Source organism: Myxocyprinus asiaticus, chromosome 37 (assembly GCF_019703515.2).
Source record: "Myxocyprinus asiaticus isolate MX2 ecotype Aquarium Trade chromosome 37, UBuf_Myxa_2, whole genome shotgun sequence".
Classification (NCBI taxonomy): Eukaryota; Metazoa; Chordata; class Actinopteri; order Cypriniformes; family Catostomidae; genus Myxocyprinus; species Myxocyprinus asiaticus.
The window spans coordinates 4,017,230-4,042,500 of NC_059380.1; the positions used below are offsets into that span (position 1 = coordinate 4,017,230).

General features: G+C 36.5%; 1 protein-coding gene and 1 pseudogene across 3 annotated transcripts; one reads left to right on the forward strand and one right to left on the reverse strand.

The window, feature by feature from the left end:
• Window positions 1-5,449: 5,449 nt before the first annotated feature.
• Window positions 5,450-11,472, forward strand: LOC127427605 (pleckstrin homology domain-containing family A member 3-like). Of its 3 annotated transcripts, none has more exons than XM_051675283.1 (8): window positions 5,450-5,748; window positions 6,420-6,536; window positions 6,642-6,797; window positions 7,845-7,981; window positions 8,123-8,293; window positions 9,844-9,887; window positions 10,025-10,100; window positions 10,303-10,451. In XM_051675283.1, exons 1-8 carry the CDS (start codon window positions 5,709-5,711, stop codon window positions 10,306-10,308), a joined length of 747 nt encoding a protein of 248 aa, XP_051531243.1. In that variant the 5' UTR covers window positions 5,450-5,708; the 3' UTR covers window positions 10,309-10,451. The 3 variants fall into 3 exon arrangements, with proteins under 3 accessions (XP_051531243.1, XP_051531242.1, XP_051531241.1); XM_051675281.1 differs by having other exon boundaries at window positions 5,451-5,748; window positions 9,991-10,100; window positions 10,303-11,464; XM_051675282.1 differs by lacking the exon at window positions 9,844-9,887 and having other exon boundaries at window positions 9,991-10,100; window positions 10,303-11,472.
• Window positions 11,473-15,690: 4,218 nt separating this feature from the next.
• Window positions 15,691-25,271, reverse strand: part of LOC127427762 (guanylate cyclase soluble subunit beta-2-like) — a 9,673-nt pseudogene continuing 92 nt past the window's right edge.

Below are 25,271 nucleotides of genomic sequence, written 5' to 3' on the forward strand. Positions count from 1 at the left end.
GCCGACCCTATGCGCAATGTCAATGCCTTCTTTAAGCTGGCGCGCTTCCATGTCGGGGGCAATCTTATTAAAGAGTTGTATGATGTCTGCTCTGATGTTTTTGTCGCTCTTTTCTGATAAACCTTTAATTTTCAGACACCATCGCATCTTGTATCTTTCCTGCCACCTGATTCTCTCTTTAAGCTCCTTTATTTATTTACTCAGGTGTTCATTATGCTTTTCCAGCTCGTTGATTTTTTTCTTGCACCCCTTGACTTCTTCAGCATTAAACTGTACTGCCTTGGTTAGGCTAGCAATCATGCAGCTACTCTGTTTAGCTTGCTCCTTAAGTTACGGCAGTTGTTCATTAAAATTATTTTCCATACTTTGGCTTCCAGTATGGTCAGGTTCAATACCTCCTCCTCCTTTGTTGCAACTTTACTTTTCTTACCGATTGGAATCTTGCTCGGAGTTGTTGCCGGGGAGTCTTTTCTTTTGTTAGCCATGCTAACTTCCATGGCGTAGTCATGGTGGTCAGTCTGCTCTGGTTTCTTTACCTGCTTTGTGCTCATTGCGTCCTGGGTCTTTATATTTTCCCCATCTTTAATTTTTAATCTAGCAGGTTTGATCATATTTTGTTTTCCCTTTTGATTGATTGGAGCATTCTTTTGACAAGTGTGAACTCAAAGTTTGGGAGAAGTTTGCTACAGCCTCTGATATGCATTACTGCTCAACATGCCACCTTGCCGCCTTCCGAAGAATCTAGGGGGTGAGATGGCTCGAGAGGAGAGATGCGGCTGAACGGTGCCATTTTCAAACAGATTTTCGCTGATTTAGAGAGAAATAAGCATCGCCGCTTACACGGACCAAGTTGGAGAAAGGCGGATGGCATTAGCTGGTTGGTGACTGGGTCGGGATGGAAGGATCTTGGTAAGAGGAAGATGATAGGGATAGTGTGGAATGGTTGGCTGTTGGAGGTGAAAGGGAGCAGGGTAGAGGGAGAAAGCAGGAAGAAGGACATTGGAATAGGATGAATATACATCAAAAAAGGAGTCTGGAGGAGAATAGTTTTGAGGAAAATGAGCGAACTGTTCAGAGAAGGGAGGAATTCAAAATAATTCTTGTGTTTAGGAAAGAAGATGAACATATAGGCCTAGGTCCAATTACATTTATCAAGGAATTAAAAAAAGAAGCTGGGTGAAACAGAAATGGCAAAGATACTTTGTGATGGGAATATAATAGTAAAATGTAAAACAGAGGAACATAGAAATACTGTAAAGTGTTACTCATTGGAAATATATGCAAAAAAACTATAGTGGACAAAAAGTAATAAGTGGAAGGAGGGGAACATAAAGAGTGATATAGAGCATTCCAATTGAAGAGGATTTGGACAACATCAAAAAGAAAATTCAAGGAGGAGAAGTATAGAATATCAGATTAAATAAAACAATAAATGGAGAAAGAGTGGGAAGTCTCTCAATTTGACTTGAGTTTCAAGATGATAAACTTCCAGAAAAGGTCAAAATAGGATATATGAGCTACCCAGTTAGAGCATATGTTCCACCACAACTTAGGTGTTATAAATGCCAGAGGTATGGACATATAGCTGCTGTCTGTAAAGGAAAAGTGTGGGGGAGAGCATAGATATGAGGAATGTGGAGAAAATGTGAGGGTGAAGTGTTGTAATTGTGGTGGGGATCACAGTGTAACATATGGAGGATGTGAAGTAAGGAAAACTGTGGTGGAAATCCAGTAAGTCAAAACAAAGAACAACATAAGCTATGCAGAGGCAGTGAAAAGAATTCAAGGACAGAAAACAATGGGAGAAACAAGAAAAGTTGAAAGAGTCTGTGAGTTAGGAGGGGAATAAAGGAATCTAAGGGAGATATGCCATTAATTTTATTCATGTCATATGTCATTAATTGCTCAGATCAAGTGAGACATAAAACAGAGAAAATTAATTCTGAAAGGTGCTGAGAAATTCATATCAGTTAAAGACATTTCGTGGGAACAAATCAATAAAAGACTTGAATCAGAGGGGAAATCATCCAGTCAAAATGGACAGAGTTAATGTTTATTCTTCAATGGAATGCAAGAAGTTTATTAGCTAACAGACAGGAATTCAAAGGATTTATGGATGACTTAGGAACAAAACCAGATATAATTTACATACAAGAAACCTGGCTGAAACCAACATTTAGACTTTGTAATAGCAGTATGTGATAGTATTAGAACAGACAGAGACAGCGGTAATGGAGGAGGATGTGTAACATTTATCAATCAGGAACTACAATACATGGTAGTGGCTAAAGGAAAAGAGCTAGAATGTATCATAATAGACATTTGGACAAAAGAAGGTAATATTAAAACAGCAAATTATTATAAACCATGCAAGAAACTGTCATTGGAAAAACTGGATGAACTGGCAATTCACTTAGAAGGTAAGGTTATCTGTTGTGGATATTTTAATGGTCAAAGTACATTATGGGATAATTATAGTGATATGAATGGTGAAGTTATAGAGGAATTCATGGATAGGAAAAACCTAGTATGCATTAACAATGGAAATGGTACTAATGTTGTAAATGGGAAAGAAACAGCAGTTGATATCACAGTTGTATCTGAATCTATAGCAGGGTTATGTTGGTGGGAAGTTACTAAAGAAAGCACAATGGGGTGTGACCACTATCCAATTCTAATAGAAATAGGTTCAAGAGCCGAAATAAATGAAGCAAATGGATCAGGGGGATAGGTGTTTAGTAAAGCAGATTGGGTGATATTCAGGGAAATAAGTGATGGAAAAATGGGATAAATCGATATTAATCATGATCTAGTAGATTTAAACCAGTTAATTAGTGGGACTATAATTGAGGCTGCAATTCAGCCAATTCCAAGGCATTTAGGAAACTGTAAAAAGAAGATTGGGACAGCAGTTAAAGAGTGAAACAAAGCATTTAAAATACTAAAAAGAACTCATAACTTTGAGGACCTGATCAAATATAAGAGAATGCAAGCAAATGTAAGAAGAATAGTTAAAACGCAAAATGGGAATATTGGAGATCATTTTGTGAGACAGTGGGAAGAGAAACAGAAACTGATATGGTGTGGGTTATGATAAGGAAAATTAATGGGATAAGGAGAGAATATAGATATCCAACATTAACAAACAATGAGGAGACGGTGCTAACTGAGGTAGAGAAAGCTGATAGCATTTGTTAAAATTCACAAAGGTAAAGTTCAGTGCCAGGTAAAGATCAGGTTTGTTATATATAAAAATATTCTTCTTGAGTTATATAATAAGGTGTGGGAATTAAGGAAATTGCCTAGTTGCTGGAAGGAAGCTGAAGTTGTACCAGTCCGTAAAGCGGGGAAGGAAGGTAGCAGTCCAAATGATTACAGGCCAGTTGCTTTTACATCTTATATGTAAAGTGATGGCAGTGGCGGATTTAGTCATGGGCGACATCTTGTGGGGCGGCGGCATGCAATCTATCATTTCCCTACAGTTTGTGAGCTGCTGAGCATGACTTTTATCTAAAGACAACAATAATAGTCTTTTAATAATTATAATGAGTTTCAATAACGTCCGTATGTTTTCATGTATATAAAAGCATGTCTACATATCTGTTGACTTCAGTGTTAAGTGTTATAAGAATACAGCAGATCTATCTTTTTTCCTACAGTTTGACGACTGCACACCAACATAGAGGTAAAAAACAGGAGCTGATATTAAAAATAGCTTTACATATTTAACATAGATCTAGTCATCTGCTTAAATTGGCTAAAAGAACCGATCAAACTGTCACCTCATAAACATAATGTAAAAAAACATAACTTAATGAAGACTCATGCGCTGATATAAACTCCATTTACAATGTGCGCTTAAAAGAAGGATCAGAATAAGCTTTATTTCCAAGTATGCTTAAACATAACATAATGCTGCCAATCAAGAACGATATGCCGACAAATAACTCTCATTTGTGTGTTCGTCATCTCTAGATGATTCATTTAGATCAACATCAATGCCGATTAAAAACATGGATAAATGAGCATTGTTGAAAGCAGCTTTGTAGAAATGAACGGAGCCGTGTTGATTAGACTGTCTGACTGATGGCGTATTACGTAAGGGATGTTTCGGCTCATGAAACTCACCTGTGATTGGCTGGATGGTCGCTCAATCAGCCCAAAGTAATAAAACGCAAAGAATACTGTATACAAATACACCATTTTGACTCGGTATGGGTTTAGCTTGAAAAAGTGCGGGGGACAAAAATCACCTTTTTACGTGTCACCCACATCCCCAGCGGCTGCTACGCCCATGCTTCAAACAATATACAGGATTCAGATGATGGGATTAATTGAAACTTTTTGTTGGGTACCAGCTCATGTAGAGGTAAACAGAAATGAGATGGCAGATGAGAGTGCAAAAGAAGTCACAAAGAAAAGAGATATAGACATAAATGTAGCATATAGTAAGTCAGAAATGAAAAGTTGCTTCATTTAATGAACCAAATATCTTTCAGCTGTGTTTGATATAATGTCAAGTGATTTTCTAGTACCAGATTAGCAGTTTATCATGATTACTCAAGGATAAGGTGTTGGAGTGATGGCTGCTGTCTAGATTTGATCAAAAATGATTTTTTTTTTTTCAAATAGTGATGGTGCTGTTTTTTACATCAGTAATGTCCTGACTATACTTTGTGATCAGTTGAATGCCACTTTGGTGAATTAAAGTACCAATTTCTTTCCGAAACAGCAAAATGGAATAATAAGGATATCAAGTATAACAATAAAACACTTTCCTTTAAATATCGTTTTAAAAATAACATCTTGTTGGTGACACAATTGTTCCACCCCAACGGTTATCTACTTTCATACACTGAATTTTTAAACAAATATAAACTTCCAGTATCTGCTAAGGAATATGCAATTGGCTTTGATGTTATTCCATCTGGACTCCTTCAGTTGTTGCGTTTTGCTGAAGTTGTAGATTCGAATCCTACTGTTGATTTTAATTTAAAACGAAATGGTTTGAGTATTATTGATAATAAATGCAACAATAGTTTCCTTAGACAGATTTGCCAGCCAGTTAAGATACCCCCAGCAAAAAGATTTTGGAATTCATGTTTTTAAGACATTATGCGGGAGGATGTTTTCATGGTCTTTAGGAGATATTGTGTCACCAATAAAATAAGGGATGTTTCGTTTAAAATTATTCATTGCATTTACCCTGTAAATCAGGTCATAAGGAGACTTGGCGTGTGTTTTGCAACTTCAGCACTGAGAGTTTTGTGCATCTTTTCTTTTATTGCATTTGTACTAAATTGTTTGGTGTTTGGTGTTTGGTGTTTGGTGTTTGGGGGGGGGGTATCACTGGGACTGAGATCATGGAAGGACTGTCCAGTGCATTAATAGCATAATTTGATCCCGACCCACACTCCCAGCCAGCAGGTGATGGTAATGCACATTTGGTTGGATGCCAACCACCATAAAAAATGAAGAAGAAGGAAAGCATCTATGCTAAATAAAACGACTCTTCCGCTTCAGCCTGTAAACAGAGTGATCTCATCTCTATTCTGCCTCTGTCTCCCTTTAAAAGAATTTCCCAGAATGTGCGGCGAGCCTGATTGACAGAAATGACTGTGAAACAAAATATTTCTATCGTTGCCTTATGCATGCTCTGCTGAAGCTGCTTTAAAGTGTTCTCACCAGGGGTTTCTGCGTGGAGAATAATGGAAGGAGTGCTTTACAAGTGGACAAACTATATGACAGGTAATGGTGGCACTGGTAAACTGACATTTAAACACTTTGGCACGAGCTGCAGTTTGGCAGGACATACTGCACTCATTCTAGTTTAGGACACCTTTATATGACAGACAGCTGCTCATTTATGCAACTTTGTTGTTCTGGATTGTGTTGCTTGTTGCACTTGTTCTTTCTTAATATAGTGTGTGCTTTTAAGTTTTTTTGTTTTTTTTTTCTCCCCAATTTGGAATTTCCAATGCACTCTAAGTCCTCGTGGTGGCGTAGGACGAATCTCAGTTGCCTCCGCGCATCTTATCACGTGACTTGTTGAGCGCGTTACCGCGGAGACCTAGCGCGTGTGGAGGCTTCATGCTATTCTCTCTGCAGCATCCATGCACAACTCATCACGCGCCCCACCGAGAGCGAACCACATTATAGCCACCACGAGGAGGTAACCCCATGTGACTCTACCCTCCCTAGCAACCAGGTTGGTTGCAATTGGTTGCTTAGGAAGCCTGGCTGGAGTCACTCAGCACGTCCATGGATTCGAACTTGCAACTCCAGGTGTGGTAGTCAGCATCTTTACTTGCTGAGCTACCCAGGCCCCCTTAAGATGTTTTTTGATTGCCCCCCAGTTGCATCTTTGGTTTGATCATAATCTGTTTGTGATCTAATAATAAAAATATGTTTTCCGGTAGGATGGCAGCCGAGGTGGTTTGTGTTGGACAATGGCATCATTTCATACTATGATTCACAAGATGACGTATGCAAAGGCAGTAAAGGCAGTATTAAGATGTCAGTATGTGAAATTAAAGGTGAGGACTTCCTGTGTCTTTGAAGGGTGTCTGTTCTTTCTATGCCTAGAGGAAAGTAAACTGGTTTTTCTGTTGTAATTTTTGATTTCCTCATTTTTGCACCAGTTCATCCAACTGACAACATGCGACTGGAGCTGATCATACCTGGGGAGCAGCATTTTTATGTGAAGGCTGTAAATGCGGCAGACAGGCAGAAGTGGCTGGTGGCTCTTGGGAGCTCGAAAGCTGGACTCATTGATACTAGAACCAAAAAAGAAAGGGGTTGGCTGCATTATACATTTTGCATACCTGTTACTCATCTATGGTCTTTTATTGTCTTATAACCTCTCTTCATAGTAACAGAATAATGCCTGTTTTGATTTTGGTTATTGTTTTGACCTGTAGTTTTGCTCAAAATCATAGCTGCTGGAAATGGGGCCTGTCTAGACTTGATCAAAAATGACTTTTTTCAAATAGTGATGGTGCTGTTTTTTTACATCAGTAATGTCCTGACTATACTTTGTGATCAGTTGAATGCCACTTCGGTGAATTAAAGTACCAATTTCCTTCTGAAACTGCAAAATCTGTACATTATTCCAAACTTTTGGCCGCCAGTGTATATATTTGCAGACGTTTTTGAAATTTGGTAGATTTGACCGGTAATAACCCTAATGCTTAACAGATTAGTTCATTTAAATATGAATATATGAATTTAATTTTTATGACATATCCATACAATTTCCAGATTTTTCTTAACTCATTATGATGGTATAATTAATTAATATGTATATTTTATTTACATTATTTAATAACATTATTAAAAAAAGTTATTAAAGCTAAGCTTCACATTATTATCTTATAATATTATACTAATTTTTCTATTTATAATAATAATAATAATAATATTATTATATATTTAAAAATTCATTAATACAACTAAAATTAGTATCTAATATTTGTATATTATTATTTATAATATTGTTATTATAATATTACAAAAAATGAATTAATAAAACTAAAATGTGTATCTAATATTATTATATTATTATAATATTTCTCATTATTATTATTATGTAAAATAAATTAATGAATGAAAATAAATGTATTATATAATAATTAATATTCTAAGGACTGTATAACATAATAAAATGTGTTATTGCTATTAAAAAAAGTTTGTATTTTATTTTATTATTATTATTCATTTATTTGATTTGATTTAGCCCTGATGGGAAATTAAGAAAAGAGACGGAAGGCTTTTAGATACTTAGTGCTGGACAACATTCAGATCCATTAACAAGCTTGTTTCCTCTCCTTATGGATGTTTTGCAGAATTAACAGAAACCACAGAGTCACTGAAAACCAAGATGTCTGAGCTGCGTCTGTACTGTGACTTACTGATGCAGCAGGTGCACACTATTCAGGAGTCTGTGCAACAGGAAGGGGAAAGTGCAGTGGCTAGCACTGAGGTTAGACACCTAACTCTGGTGTTTTTTTTCTAACCACAGTAACCATCGGATATATTACAGATTAAATAAAAAGACATGAAATGGTTATCACCACATAAATCTACTCTTTAAAACATACTCGTTCTGTTTTCTGTTTCCCAGATGAGGAATGAGGCATCCTCATTACTGAGTGCCACCTGTGAAACCTTCATCAAAACACTGGAAGAATGTATGAAAATCGCCAATTCCAAGTTTAAGACTGACATGTTGCAATCCGGCCCCTGTGATTTGACTGTGTCCCCTGTGTCGCCCTCTCCCTTCCAGATGTCCCGGGTAAAGACACAAGCAGAAGTTATATACTCATATAATACAATTAAATTAAAACAATTAAAAATGTTTCTTTTTGTGAAATTGATTCATATTTCACCCTGAAATCAAAAGAAATAAATACCAAAGTAGATTCTGCTTTAAGAAAAAAAAAAAAAATACATTTGGACTATGTTTATATACATTCTTATTAATGTAAATGAGTTTTTTTTTTTTAGTTTTTTTTACTCATTATTTTTATAATGAGTCCTATTAGATTCTTGTTACACCCTGTGTACACGTGACGCAACAGCTTGAATGTTGTAAGCTGTTGTGTAGTAGTGCCAGCACGTGCAGCACAAAATTGAACGCGACACCCGTTTATTGTTGTGCGACGGACGTGCCGCATTGGACAGCATCATTCATTATAATGGGGTTCTGTTGCTTTGGCGTGACGCAACCCGCTGCTCTCGGCCGGTGTAGACAGGGTGTGAGAGTGAAACAATTTTTATTTTATTTCAGCATAAATTAAAGACAAGCAAAAGTTATATTTGTAATAAATGAATCTTATGTCCGAGTCATATTTCACCCCAAAATCAAAAGAAAAAATAAAATAATATTTTGCACAAAGACAATTAACCCTATTTTTCAGACCATGAACATATAAATTCTTATTAATCTAAATGTTTTTTTCTTGTAAGTTTTTTTTTTTCCTTTTGTTATTCTTATTTTTAATGAGTCTCATTAGATTCTGATTAGTGTAATAATTTTAAATAAATATGTTTTCCACACATCCTTTGTAAAAATTACAGAGCAAATTACCTATTGTTTTTCGGCTAGTTTGGGGGACCTCTGAGAAATCTAATCCCGTCCAATTATTATTATTATTATTATTATTATTATTATTATTTATTTTTAATAAAAAATAAAAGCATAAATTAAACAAGCAGAAGTTATAAACTCTTATAATACAATGTACCTTTAAAACATTTGATTTGGAACAAATGAATATTTCATATTAAGTCATATTTCACACCAAAATCAAAAGAAAAAAAGAAATACAAAATTATATTTTTCATTAAGAAAATGAACCCTATTTTATGGACCATGAATATATAAAAATATAAAAGAGTTTTTTTTTTTTTTGTTGTTTTTTTTGAATTCTCATTATTTTCAATTATGTATCTCATTAGATATTCATTAGTGTCATTTTTTTATTATTATTAAAATCAGCATAAATTAAAGTTAGTGCAACAAATACAACTATGTATGAATACTTTACAATTTTAATAATAATTAATTTTTTCTCCATTTTATTCATTGTGATGTTAAAAAAAAAAAAAAAAGGGAGGGGGGCCTTCTCATTAAATTAATGTGATTATGCAAAATATCTTGGTCCTAAAAGAGTCTTCATTTTCTTTATGCAAAATACAATTTCTTTCTTTCTTTCTTTCAATTTTGGGGTGAAATGTGATCCGGACATGTTCTTGACTCATGCCATTCACTGACCTACTGATAAGACATCTAGCGTTTTTTTTAAATGTTAATACATTTTTATTTGTATTATTATTGTGTAGATGAAGCGCTCGATCAGCCATCCTGGCACCTACAATTTTGAAAGGTACAAAATGCTTACCAGACAAAGCCTTCGTGTTTGCAGTCTAGACAGCTTATGCTGTTATTTGTTTGAGTGTCTGTAAATGCAGGAGCTGTTTCCTTTCAAGGTCGAACTTACCAAAAGAGTGTATGGCATTGCAGAAGTCCACCCAAAGGCGTACATGGACATGCTCAGATACAGAGGCTCACAGCGACAGAGGGGCCGAAGAGATGGAACGTGAGTCTCTCACACAAACACACACAAACACAGATCAGCTTGTTCCAAACTTTATTGCTCACGCAGTCACCGAATGTCTAATGAATAAATATTGCCATCCAGGAAGACTGAACAGAGGTTGACAAGAAGCGTTATATACAGTCATACTTACAATAATCAGCATTTTCTTTCACTGTACCTTTGTTTTGTTTTTCTCTTAAAGGCTTGATGTTTCACAGAGCCCACATCAATGGTGACTCCACTCCGAGTATCCCTGAGGAGGCTGGAACGAGCACAAAGTTCGGGTCGGAAACTGACACTCCGGAATCTGACCTTTCCCTCTGAACCGTTTGAGAGAGCTTATTAGATGGGGAAAAAAGAGTGCGTACTGCTGTGCAGTCAAACTTTGCAGCATTATAAAGTCCCATTTTACAAAGTATTGTGTTATATTTCCTGATGAAGGATTTGGTTGCACTTTATAAGAGATGACAGAAAAATATGAGTCTGATTTGAATGTTTATACTCTTCCAGGTATTTTAAAATATTTGTTAGCATTGATGCTACTGCTTTTTTTTTTATTTTTTTTTATTTTGTATTTATTTATTTTTTTTATAAATATTGCTTTATCCCTTCGGTGAAGAGTTGAAAATGTTTGTACTGGGTTTTTGATGTGTTGTGCAGTTGCCTTTGTGACATGGGAACCTTGATGAAAAGGTATTTGTTACTGTGCCAAGGGGTTGTGCGTACGTGCTGACATTAACTTTGGGGGGGTTTTTTTTATTCACTTGGCATGCAATGTTGTTTATTAGTTTATGATGCAAAAACATTTATTTATTTTTGTATGTTACTAGTTTCCACCCTCACAAAAAAAAAAAAAAAAAAAAATTTTTGCCTTAATTCTTCGCATGGAGGAATTTGGGCTATTCATTATTGTAATGTTAAGAAAATAATTATTAAAATGCTCTAGCAAGATAGAGATTCTTATTTCTTTATCTCATAAAAGTGGTTTTAAAATGTCTGATCGTGTTTTCTTCAAACAAAGACAAAATAAAAATGAAAAGGAAACATTTTCACATTTCACACAGATACTTTTCTGAGTCAAAAACAGATTTTTGTCATGGAAACCCTGGAAATATCAGGGCATTTTAAAATAGGATGTGTCAGGCCTTCAAAAGTGACGGAAGTGAGTTAAATTCGTGAAAAAGTCAAGGAAATTTCTATAGTGCATATAATTTGTTGTTATGCTCTGCTCTAAAGTATTTGATTGGCTAGAAATGGCTCATTGTGAGTGCAATCTCTATAAATGTATTTAAAAAAAAATAAAAAATATGGACATTTTTTGGTCAAAATGTGTGGAAACCCTGTAATTAGGGCTCATGTTATATATTGGTTCAAAAGTCCACATTGAGCCACACCAGAGAGTATTTAGCAGAGGCGGGCCACTTCTATTAAAATTAATGGGTGAAACTGGAACACCCAACCAAGGAGCTCTCAAGCCCAAGGTTCAAAGGATGTAGAAAGGAAGTCCCACCTTACAGGTAAAAGAGCCAATAACCTTTTAGATACGGACATCACCTGTCAGACAACGTGCATGTGCATTAGCTATACAATCCGAGAAAACTGAATATTTTTAGCATAATTTGAGGTAAAGAAGCACAATTTATGATACCAGTGTTGTCAGATTTGACTGCTGATTTGAAATATGTTCTTTGATCATAATCTTGACCAACTGTTTAGAAGGTGTTGGTCTTTCTCCATTCGAGTAGATAGGAGCTGCACTGTAAAGACTGGAAATAGCCTTCCGAGAGCATTCCAAAGATGGCCGACAGTGGACTGACTTGCTAGAAAGACTTTGGCCACATTGACAATCTGTGGTTTAAAACAAAACAAAACAAAGTTTAAGGATTTGGAAAAATTTTAAATGAAGATGTATAAAAAAAAAAAAAAAAAGGAAAGAGAAATATTTAAGATTCTGCACTATTTTTAGGTTACTAATCAAATAAGCAAGTTTGTGACATGGACCATATAAATTATTTAGTTCAAAAGGTCAGATTTCTTTTTAGGGCATTCTCAAATCCTGCTGGATAACATCAGGGGCGTCGCTAGACCCCTTTCACTGGGCATGAGCCCAAGTAAAGTTCTGCTGTGCCACAGCAAACTTTTCCTGATATGAGTATCATTTCCTGGTATGAGATAAGGAGTAGCAATTTGAATTTGAATAAAATATGGAGTTTGTCATTGCCATCAACTAAACAGTAACCAATTTTGGCAATTGTTACAATGCCATTTATTGTAAATTCAGCTATAAAATTACTAGTGAAACCAGCCAATAGTTACATTAATGCTATCCAATAGTACAAAAAAAAAAAAAAATTTTCTCCCAGGGGGCATGCCTCCAGACCACCCTGGGACAAAAGGGGACAATTTATAATTTCTTGTGAAGCCTGTGCCCCAGTGGTAATAAAAGTCCACAAACGCCACCTGGATAACATGATCATCAGGGTTTGTTCACGCCAGCTTTTGTGCATGCTGTCATTAAAGCAGAAGGGCCACATGCAAAATACTTAGACATTATGGCACGGTCACCCAAACTGTTATGCTCATATTATAATTTGTAATAAAACAAAATATCTTACATTTGCAAAATGCAAAACAGATGCATTTAAATGGACAACAGATTCCAGATGACCACAAATGAGCACTTCACTGCATTTGATCGGTATACAGCAACCATATGTTTATCTACCTTTGGTCATCTGTGTTTGTCATCTGATTTCCACATAAAAATAGTCCACAATGTGTGATTAATACTTCCAGAGGGAGATAAGCTTCCCTAGCACGGTAGATCTACTGCAGGTGAACAAATGAAGCCGGGCAGCTCCGGGAGAGCTGGGAATCAGCACGGAGACTTGCCTTTCCCAGATGACAAATCTATGTCCACAAATCAGAAATCCCCAACTGTTTCTCGAAGAGCTGGGAAAATCAGTAATCACATGCTGTGCAATACCCTATAGAGAGCACGTGGTACTGTGTTGATTTGTGGATGTGGTATTGACCCTCTGAAAAACAGATGGAAATTCAATAGTTTTTTTTTTGTTGTTTTTTTTAAACTTAGCACAACTTAGAGATAGATGTCTGACTAAAGTATAGAGCAGAATTTAGTACTGAGGCTATCTGAATGAAGGCCAGTGTGGACGTGACATCAAACTGAATTAAGCGATCAGGAGAGATGTTGCCTGGGTGGAGAGATGGTGATGTGTTATCTCTTTCTGCACACCAATTGCCTCTTCAGGGCTTATCTCTGTGAAAATTGACAGCATAACAACACTGAACAACATAAAAAAGTGTTGACAACATACTATGTAAGAGTGGCTTCAAATCATATTCATGATTTTTTGCCAAGTATTATACAGAAATATTCCCTATCAAACAAACATACTGCCATACTTACAAAGGCAAGGAGCAACTTCACCAACTGACACAACTAACTCAGTTCTCCGTTTTCTCTGAATCTGAGCAGATTCATTTAAAGAACTATTCGGGAAGGAATTTGTTTTTTGAATTATTTGTACATGGGATATCATGTCTTCGAATTTATGTACTGATTCTGACGGGATCTCTATAGACTTATACATGTGATATTACAGCATTATGTGTATACTGAAGGGAATGAATTAAGGTGAGTATATTTGCTTTAACTTTCTTCGAGTGTTTAGAATAAATAGAATGGGATGCCGGTGTTCTGAAAATGCAGGCAATACTTGAACCACCAACTATTTTGCTTGAAAGGTGGCAAAAAGGTCTAAATCCATCATAAATCTGCACCTGTGAGTGCAACTAAACATTTAAATGGTGGCTTGAGAGAGGCTGCCACAGAGTAAAGTGTACTTATTACATGGACAGTCCCCCTGGAGCAACCTGGAGTTAAGTGCCTTGCTCAAGGATGCAATGGTGGTGGCTGTGGGGATTGAATCAGCAACCTTCTGCTTACCAGTTCAGTGCTTTAGTCCACTACGCCACCACCTCTCCAATCATTTTAACTTTATTTCGCACAGTCGTGACTATATCTTGCAATCTCTATCTTATATCTTTATATAAGTAAGAATTCCAAGAAATAAAAGATGAAATTCTGACTAAATAAACGAACAGAATTACCTCGCTCATTCATTTTTTTTTTTTCTTTTATTGCCAGTTTTTGGCTTACATTAATTTAGCGTTAGAAGGTCAAAATAAAAGAAGGGAAGCGTGGAAAAAAATTCCGCAATCACAGACATTCCAGTTTGGACGGGATCCCAAACTAGCTGAAAAACAGTAAGTCATTTGCTCTGTAATTTCTTTTTACCAAGGATGTGTGAGAAAACACAGACAAGTTTGATTCAGACCAGATTAAAATCACAAAGCATGTTTGTGAAATGGGATTTTTCTCAGCATCCTCAAAGAAAACTAGTCCTGCCCAGATAAAGACTAGTATTATCACTCAAATTTGACAAAATGTGTAGTACCTGCATTCTACACGGCCTATCCCTAACCATAACCTACCCCTAAAATCAGACAGAAATGTTGATAGGATTGTTGCTTACCCCAAAACCTTAAACCAAACCCTAAAATCTGATTGGTCGATAGGAATGTTGTACCAGGACCAACAAGGATGCTGATAAAGGAAAATGTCCTACTTGGCAGAATCACAATAAGTCAATGGGGAAACTCTCAGAAATTCTTTGATCCAAATATCACAGCACTGTAACTGTTTTAAATAAAACCTTCAATAACTATTTTTCCATCACTTTTGTTGCACAAATTATTTTATCATGAAAAAACATTTCCTCACCCTTCAGGTCTTCGGTCACGTCCTCCGGGTCATCCCGGTACACACATGTCTCTCCATCTACTTAATAGTTAATCGCTTCTTTAATATCAAGTTTATGATAAATGGCACTATTAATTAGGTCTGCACTCAAAGTGGCATTTCACCACACTGCGTTTACAGGAAACAATGCTTTTCACAGGTAAAGTACCTTACTTGCTTTTTACACATATTACTCAAATTTTTTAATCTTAACATTTAGAAATAGTCCAAAACAAAGATGAAAATACACTTTTGTGTCCATTTAAAAATTAAGCAGTAAAAATAATGATGTTTTTATTGTTGTAGTCTAATGATAAGTTTAGTTATTATTGTGTCAAAAAGCAGAAATAAAATCGGTTCTGCATATCAGTTTTAGTGACACCATATTGATTAAAATCTACCTTGTTGTGATATAGGTAACACCCTAAATACCATTTTTCAAGCCAAAAGTAATGTGTGTAGCACAATGCACATTTAGGCTACTTGACATGGGGATTTAAAGCTGATATTTATATTTTTGTTTTTGTTTTCCAAAGTTGAAAAACTTCAATTGTAAGTAAGCTATTAGTAGGTTGATTCCCCTGAAAAGCAAAAACACTGTGTCTCTGTGTATGAGTGGTCCAACTCGTCAACTTTTTACTTAGTTAATGGAGTGTCAGACCAATGATAGATGGAGCAGTGTTTGGGAAATCTGTCTGAAAAACAGTGATTCGTTTTTGCAACTGTGCACACTTCAACTTTCAGGCCAATCAAAAATGTAGGTGTTCAACTGTAGGTGAAGGGGCTGACGTGAATGTGATCTGGGACTCTGTGGCTCTCCATCCAAGAAGCTGTATTAACCGTCTCCAAACAGACAGTACCATGGCATCTTTTTGCAGACCCATTCTTATCTAGAATATAACAATAAACCCTTCAGTTTTACATAAATCCCATGCTAGTAGCATGACGTGGTGGTGGCATAGTGGACTAAAGCACTGAACTGGTAAGCAGAAGGTTGTTGGTTCAATCCCCACAGCCACCACCATTGTGTCCTTGAGTAAGGCACTTAACTCCAGGTTGCTCCAGGGGGATTGTCCCTGTAATAAGGGCACTGTAAGTTGCTTTGGATAAAAGTGTCTGCTAAATGCATAAATGTAATGTAAATGTAATAGCACACACAGAGCTTCTATTGACATACATCTGTCTAGTCACACACACATATGTGTGTGGTTGTCCTGTGACAGTGTTAATCACCTCACTTGCAGCAACTCTCATGCCTAGGGCAAAGTTTACCACCCCCTCTGTGTGTGTTGCTGTAGGAATGGGCACTCTGCCAACCACCATGTAAGCATCACCTATGGTCTCCACCTGGTGTGAGCATGGTCATGTGATTTAGAGCTCAACTAGAGTTGTTTAATGATGTGAAATACCCTTTATTTACTTGATTTTACACATTTTACAATGAAAATCAGATTTTAGGTTGTTAGCTGTTTAACTAACATAAAAGTACCATGGTAATGGCTTGGTTTTGGGGGATATACCATGGTATACAGTGTGAATAGAAATCATTCAGTTTCATGTTACACATCAAAGTACCATGGTATTAACTTCTAACACTCTGACTATTTCACAGACTGCACCATTTATTTATATATATATATATATATATATATATATATATATATATATATATTTTATGAGGGTTAGCTTTTAAATTGTTTAAATGACAATATGTGCTGATATTTTTAATGAGGACTTGTTGAAATAGCATCTGATCTCACATACATTATAGACGTCATGGATGTTTGTAAGACGATCGAATCTGGAGTACATGGCGTTCAGCATGTTGACTATCTGAATGGGTTCACAGCCTGCACAGATGTTAGTGAATGTGACCACATCACTGAAAAGGATAGTGCACGCTTTGAACTCACCTGAAAAGAAGGAAAGTTGACTTCTGCTGACCTGCATTAAAAGAATAAATAAAATAAATAAAAATAAAATAAATTGATTTTTTATTTATTTATTTTTTTTAAAGGAAAATCTGTGGTTATTGAAAAGCATTTATTATAGAAGTAAATGGGATCAGTCCACAAACATTAAAATACACACGGTTTTAAAAGTATAGCTACAAGACTGAAACATTACACCTGTTAACATGATTTTAGTGTGATAAAATTACTAATCATATCTGTGTAAAATTATATCCAATATTACAACTTAAACTCTGTAATCTTGTAAACGCTGTAACGCCGGTAATTCCCTTATTTTATCACACCAAAATCATGTTAACACATAAAATGTTTACGTCTTGTGGCTTTACTTTTGAAACAGTGAGTTCTGTAATGTTAATGGACTGCCTCCATTCACTTCCATTGTTGATGCTTTAACCACGATTTTTACAGTTTTTTAAATAAATGAGGAATGTGTCTAAATATTTGTTTTGCTCTAATCAGTCCCTAAAGAATTTTGCAATCTTGCAATCGCAAGAATTAATGCAAATTCAACCACTTTCCTCATTATTTGCGGCAGCTTACAATTTTGTATCATTTCCGCAATTTTTTCGCATAAATTGTGAATCTGAGGTAATCAGTTCACTTTCTCCATGTCTGACTGTGGCAAAACAAATGATTGAAAAGCTTGATGCAGTCGAGACATCTCCAACTGCACAGCTGACATTCTATCATTTCCATTTAGGGTTGCCAACTATCCTATATTAGCCGGGATGTTCCATTTTTTGGCTGAAATAACGACATCCCATACAGGATGCTTAGTGTCTTGTATTGTAGAGCCTAGACGCTCAAGTGGAATCCTATTGCGTTCACTATCAAAATCCATGTCTAAACTTTCATGGGACAACAGACGGCACACATGTATTACAGCTAGCATTTTATATTCACGAGCTGCTCTAAGTGTGGTGCAGAGTTCTTCTGAAGTGCTCACATAACACACTATTGCACCATGTATATCATACATTCACTTAAAATGAGTAAAATGTGATTACAGATTAAAGGGATAGCTCACCCAAAAATGAAAATTCTCTCATCATTTACTCACCCTCATGCCATCCCAGATGTGTATGACTTTCTTTCTTCTGCAGAACACAAATTAAGATTTTTAGAAGAATATTTTAGCTCTGTTGGTCCATACAATGCAAGTGAATGGTGATCAGACCTTTGTAGCTCCAAAAATCGCATAAAGGAAATATAAAAGTAATCCATACGACTCCATTGTTTAAATACATATCTTCAGAGGCAATATAATAGGTCTGGGTGAGAAACAGAACAATATTTAAGTCCTTTTTTACTCTAAATATTACTTTCACTTTCACTTTCAGGCACCACATGTGACTTTCAGATGTAAAAGTTAAAGTTAAAGTGGAGATTTAGAGATTTATTTAAACTCAAATCAATGTTTTATGTCCATTTATTTGGTTAGAAGCAGTGTAATAAGCAGAATAATGTACAGTCATCCAGTTGTCATCACAAAATAACCCCCTTCTGCTTCACGTCTTGGTCCTGATCACCCTGTCAGGATTTATGTAGTGATAACAATCGAATGACAGCATATTATCCCTTACATAATGCATGGATAATAGTGGTTTATTACTTTATTTCAGACTTTGAGTAAGAATGACCTTAAAGCTTTATAACAACGTGTTTAAGTGTGTCATTGTTCTGTTGGGTGTTTTTATGGCTCCTTTACCTGCCTCTACTCGCTTGCCCTCTTTAAACTGGTTGGCAACGTGTGTTGGCAGCATGGCATAAAGGAGCTTTTCTGATTTCTGTTTCTCGATCTCCAGGTTCCACGAGAGGATTCTCAACTCCTTCTTCTTCCTTTCCAGCTGATTGGAGATCTCAGTCTTGGCTAACCTCTGCTGGTTGAGAAGGATCAGGTCTCACGTGGTGTCGTGTGGGGCGATGTCGGCTAAGTGGAGCCCCCTCTCCTCCAGCTCCTGGAGGCTTTGTAATTTTGGAGAGCACAGATAGATCATGCAGTTCAGAGACTCCATCCACATCATCTGCCCTGAAACACACACCAGCACATTTGTGAGATTATTGAGGTGCTTTTCAATGTTCAAGAAGCATACATCAAACATACATCAAGTAACTTGATTTTTATATTTTCTGAAGTACATGTGAGTGGTGTTTGCAGGCGCAAACCTTGTCATTAATGCTAGGGTGTTGTGGGGGTTTGCCGGGGTGTTGCCACTGTATGAAGTTGCTAGGGTGTTATGGGTGTTTACTAGGGTGTTTCTAGGAGGTTGCTAGGGTGTTCTGGGTGGTTGTTAACCTAGGTGGTTGCTTATGGGCACATATCAAATGGCCTCGAAGTCTTTATATTCTTGTCCATCCTTCAATGCAAGTCTATTGTATTATTTCCATGCCAGTAAAGAATGCCAGGTGCAAAACAGTAAGTCCAATCGCTTAGAGCAGTATTAGCACACCTCTCCTCAATAAGCTGCATTATTTGAGCATCATTTATGTCCGTAGCACAAATGCTGAGAGACCTATAATAGAATTGACTGGTTTTGTTGTTGTTATGGATACACTGTACCTCACAGTTTGAGCATGGACTGGTTTTGCTGGCTCTCGGGTAATATCTCCCTCCTGGTTTTCAGCACAAACTGGCTGTTGATGAACTTCTTGATGCTTTGGATGTTGAAGATGACCTCTGGGTGAACAATAGCGAAGTATTCATTCAGATGGATGCCAGCTGTCTACAGTCCAGGAACAAACTTCTGAATGTTCACACCTGTGTGCTTCACCACGAGCTGAACAGATAGGAATCCAAGTTAACATGGTTCAGAATCATGCTTTTGTGCCAAACTGATTTCAACAGGCTCAAAACATTTTAGTGTATTTTTCAGAGCTGTTCTAGTGTTACAGTTATAGTGTCTCACATCTAGGTCAAAAACGATGTGAAAGGGAAAAGCATTACAGAAGGCTTGCTCTTCAATCCACAGTCTGTTAGGGTAACTAGGGGTGAACGAGTTTCGCAGATTGCCTTAATTAGGAGGAGAGACACAAATGTAAACTCTCTCTCTGCAGAGAACACAGCTGCACATTAAACCAGTGAACTTCATGCTATACATCTCGTATGTTCTGAGTTATAGATTTTGGAACAATTTTGTTGTAAAGGATTAAAACAAGGGCGGTCAATCAATTGCATTTTTTAACATACATCAGATTAATCACATGATATGCCGATTCAATCAAATGAATCGTATATATCAATATTTGATGAAAAATAAAATAATTTGATATATAATTAATAATAAAAAATGTGTGTGTGTATATATATATTTACATTTACATTTATTCATTTGGCAGACGCTTTTATCCAAAGTGACTTACAATAGAGGAATACATTATAAGCGAATCATCTTAAGGAGACAGTGGTACGAAAAGTGCTGTATTACAAAGTTTCACTAGCGTCAGTATAGTAGTATTCAAGACAGATTGAAGTGCAACAATATTTTTATTTTTAATTTTTTTTTTTTTTTGACTGGTTAAGTGCTCATGGAAAAGATGTGGTTTTTAGCCATTTTTTGAAGACAGAAAGTGAGTCAGCTTGGGAGTTGGGAAGGTCATTCTACCAATGTGGTACGATTAAATCGTAAGTCCGGGAAAGTGTTTTGTTGCCTCTTTGTGTTGGTACAGCAAGGCGCCATTCCTTAGCCGACCACAGGCTTCTGGTAGGAACGTAGCTCTGCAGAAATGATTTTAGGTATGCTGGAGCAGACCCAGTGACTGTTCTGTATGCCAGCATCAGAGCCTTGAATTTGATATGTGCATCAACCGGCAGCCAGTGAAGAGAGACGAGGAGTGGTGTAACATGCACTCTCTTTGGTTCATTAAAGACCAGACGTACTGTATATATATATATATATATATATATATATATATATATATATAACAAGCTCTGGAAAAAATTAAGAGACCACTGCAAAATTATCAGTTTCTCTGGATTTACTATTTATAGGTATGTGTTAGGTATGTGTTTGAGTAAAATGAACATTTTTGTTTTATTCTATAAACTACTGACAACATTTCTCCTAAATTCCAAATAACAATATTGTCATTTAGAGCATTTATTTGCAGAAAATGACAACTGGTCAAAATAACAAAAAAGATGCAGTGTTTTCAGACCTTGAATAATGCAAAGAAAACAAGTTCATATTAATTTATAAACAACACAATACTAATGTTTTAACTTAGGAAGAGTTCAGAAATCAATATTTGGTGGAATAACCCTGATTTTCAATCACAGCTTTCATGCATCTTGGCATGCTCTCTACCAGTCTTTCACATTGCCACTCCTGGCGCAAAGATTCAAGCAGCTCGGCTTTGTTTGATGGTTTGTGGCCATCCATCTTCCTCTTGATCACATTCCAGAGGTTTTCAATGGGGTTCAGGTCTGGAGATTGGGCTGGTCATGACAGGGTCTTGATCCGGTGGTCCTCCATCCACACCTTGATTGACCTGGCTGTGTGGCATGGAGCATTGTCCTGCTGGAAAAAACAATTCTCAGAGTTGGGGAACATGAGTCAGAGCAGAAGGAAGCCAGTTTTCTTCCAGAATAACCTTGTACGTGGCTTGATTCATGCATCCTTCACAAAGACGAATCTGCCCGATTCCAGCCTTGCTGAAGCACCCCCAGATCATCACCGATCCTCCACCAAATTTCACACTTTGTATTTGTGCTCTGCTGTGCTTACTGCCCTCTGCTGAGTGTGAATCGCAAAAAAATGAATGTGGCACTACAAGCCTTAATTGCTCTGTTGGTAGAAAATTCTGACGTACGGTGAGGAGGCATGATTAATTGCGTAACATTTTTAACACCTTATTATTACATTTTATTAAACGCACTTTAACGCGCTAAATCGACAACCGGCTGCATGTGCATGTGTAGTAAGCTTGAAAGGTTGAAGACAAAAATACAATAGCTATCGCACAAGTGAACATCTGTCAAACCTTGGCCCAGCACAAATTACTTTTCCTCTTTTTATCATCTAAACACACACGTACGCACGCACGCATGCACGCACACACACACAGACAGACAGACAAATAAAAAAAAATCCCGTGAAGATTCCATTAAGTTTAAGTGGTTTTCTAAAAAAAGTGACACTTGTATGGTTCGTGGTCAAATTTGACTGACCATTGAAAGTAATGCAGAAATGAATGGGTGAGACTATAACAGAGACAAAATGCAGAAAACACACACTCAGAAATGAATTGACGAGACTATATCAATGCCACAGTGCAGAACAAACCCTCACCTACACCCACACATGCATTCACCCACCAACATCACACACACACACACACACACACACACACACACACTCACACACATACAAACACACACATACAACAACATACAGAAATGACTGGAAATTATTGGATAAGAATGAAAAAAAAAGATCTTGGTTAGACAGATAGTTAGCATCAGTCACCATTCACTTTTATTGCATCTTTTTGTCCATACAATGAAAGTAAATGGTGACTGAGGTTGTCTTTCTGCCTAACATCTGGTTTTGTGCTCCACTGAAGACAGAAAGTCACAAGGGTTTGGACCTTCTAGACTACCCAACCAATTGATAAAAAGGGACTGTTTGGGGAAAACTGTTTGAAAACTTTATTATTTCAGTTTGCAATTTTGTTTGGTGGCTCTAGTGGCTCTGAAATTACATACTTCACCTTTAAAGTCTTACACATGCGAGTCTGATATGTTTACCCTTCAGTAGAGTCTTACACACCTTAATCTCCTTTTCACTTTCTCTCTGTCTTGGTTGAGCCTTTCTATTAGACACCTTGTCCTTCTGCAGCATGTGGAAAACCACATGTTCCTTCTTCCTGGTACGCTCATCCTCTTCTGTTTGGTTAAGAATGGTCATGGTGACTTCACTGTCAAAGAAATCCTTTGCCACAGCCTCAATAATGCCTGACCAGTAGTCAACAAAAAGCAACAAAGTCTCACTCAGGAGGTTTCAGAATGATAAATGTGTCACAAAGCAACGTTCTCTATGTATTTTAGCTGATCTTGTGTGTTCATTGACCTAAATGTCCCACCTGGCACAATATGATAGAGTCCTTTCTTGTCTGTGTAATAGTGAAGGAGTATTCGGCCATCATCCGACCACTCCACACGAAAGGATGGAGTGTTCATAGCCTAAAAAGTGAGTTGTGGAAAATTAGATATGATCTAGAAGCTTTATACAGATTTATAAAGTGCATACCACTGAAGAGCCTGTAAGTCTGTCCCTCACAGCCTTGTTTTCATTCACATTTAATATCAAATATGGCACTACTGTGTTAAAGGTCTTTAAAGTTTAACAAAAAGTGAATTAACATCAATTATCTGCAGAAAAATGGTAATTAACGACCATTAAGAGTATTCTGACCTCATATGATAACTGTGCAGAGCGTCAAGATTTTCGATGAACTTCACCAGGTTTCCCGACATCTTACAAAAGCTGAAGGATTATTCTCCAAACAGCTTCAAAACCACCTCGGAAGAGACCTCTAGAAGGACAAACCAGAGCTGGCTGCAATTCAATTTTTCTTTTCAATTTTAATTGCTTTGTCAACCAGCAGACCCCCCAAGGCTCCCATGGTGTAACCATAACTACTGGTCATTTTGGGAGCAGCTCAGTGCAGTTCAGGTGTGTGATCCACTCAGAGATTTACACCTGTCTTTACCCACCTGCTCTGAGGGACAGACTGTAGGACAGGGTAGGACATCAACAGGGGTGATGCCCGGGTCTCAGTGGACATTATAAGTGCTCTCCCAGTAACTTTAATCAATGCCTGCAAGTTCTAGAGGACATTGCAAAAACAGCCATGAGTCTGTCACAGTCTGCCACTCGCTCTGTCATTAGTTTTCATCAACTCTTCATACAGCGACAAGTGAGTCCATTCAAAACAGGTTTTTTAAAGAAGTGAAACACTCATGAATCCCTAAATACCTTAACTACTGTAACTGATCTAATCTGAGAACAGGAAGCCACACACATGCAAACTGACAAATAAATGCAAATAAACTCAAATACAATCAGATGCATGCAGTTACAGAGTACATCTGAACTGTTCTACTTAAACTGATACTCACCCACCATTTTGCAAGCCTCTTGCACTAAACGAAGAGTGATGACATCGTCATAAATTTCATAGGTCATAAATGTGTCCTGGACCCCGGCCATTAACCTAGGAATTTCATTTAGTTCATACACATTTGAACAGCTGTCTTCCATGAACTTCACACACCGCACATGTGTGTTTCTCAGTTTCTCCCACGTGTCTTTTCCAAACTTTTCCGATGACCAGTGACTTTAGACAAGTATTAATAAAGCCGTACTGTTGGAGCACACAATGTCAAACATGGATTATATTATGTACTAAAAAGAAAAGGTTTTTGTGAAAAGTTTAAAATGTCTAAAAAACAGACAAACAAACAAACAAATTGTAAAATCAGAGTTTTAAAAAATTGCCATAAAAACTAATTTTTGCACTTACCATTTCTCCAATATAGCTGTGCTAAACTGAATACCAGGCCTTCTACTTTATACTCTTGCACGCAACTCTCATCTGTGATGCATGGAGCAACAGGACATGCTCCTAAAATTGTGGTCTGTAGATTATGTAGTCTAACACAAATCCATCTACATACATAGACACTCTTACTCAACCATACGCTCCAACATACAGTATATTACAGATCAACACATACACAAATACACTCAAAAAGATTTTGTAGCTAAAAATATATATTTTATTAAACATTTATTAAACGTATTTCATTAAAATATATTTCTAATATTTTAAAATATTTTATAAGTATTTTATATTTATTTTTAAAATTGACACGTTTCAGTTTCATAACAAAATTCCATCAATTTAAATAGCGCAATTTTTAACTAAATTAAATTAATACAACGTAAAATATTTATATTTTATTTCATATTGTTAACTCAATGAGATGGAATTTAGTTATGAAATTAAAATGCATTATTATTATTATTATTATTATTATTATTATTATTACTATTACTATTGTGAGTGTACATAAGGACTTCATTGCACCAGAGTTAAAAGCTTGCAGTTAACAAAACTATGTTTTGAAATCATAACTTGAGTAAATTGTGTGTTTCAGTAAATGAGATTTTTGCTCTGTGTAAGCACTTTTTCTAAAATACCTGGTTCCTCCAATTTGTTTGTTTTGAGGGACATAATGAAGTTTTATAACCTAGTCCTATTGCTGTTGCGCAAGTGTAATAATGCTTTCTCTTTCACTTTACCTCAACCAAACTTGTTTGTTGTGGAAAGTACAGTGCATTGCCCCCCCCCCCCCCCCCCCTCTTG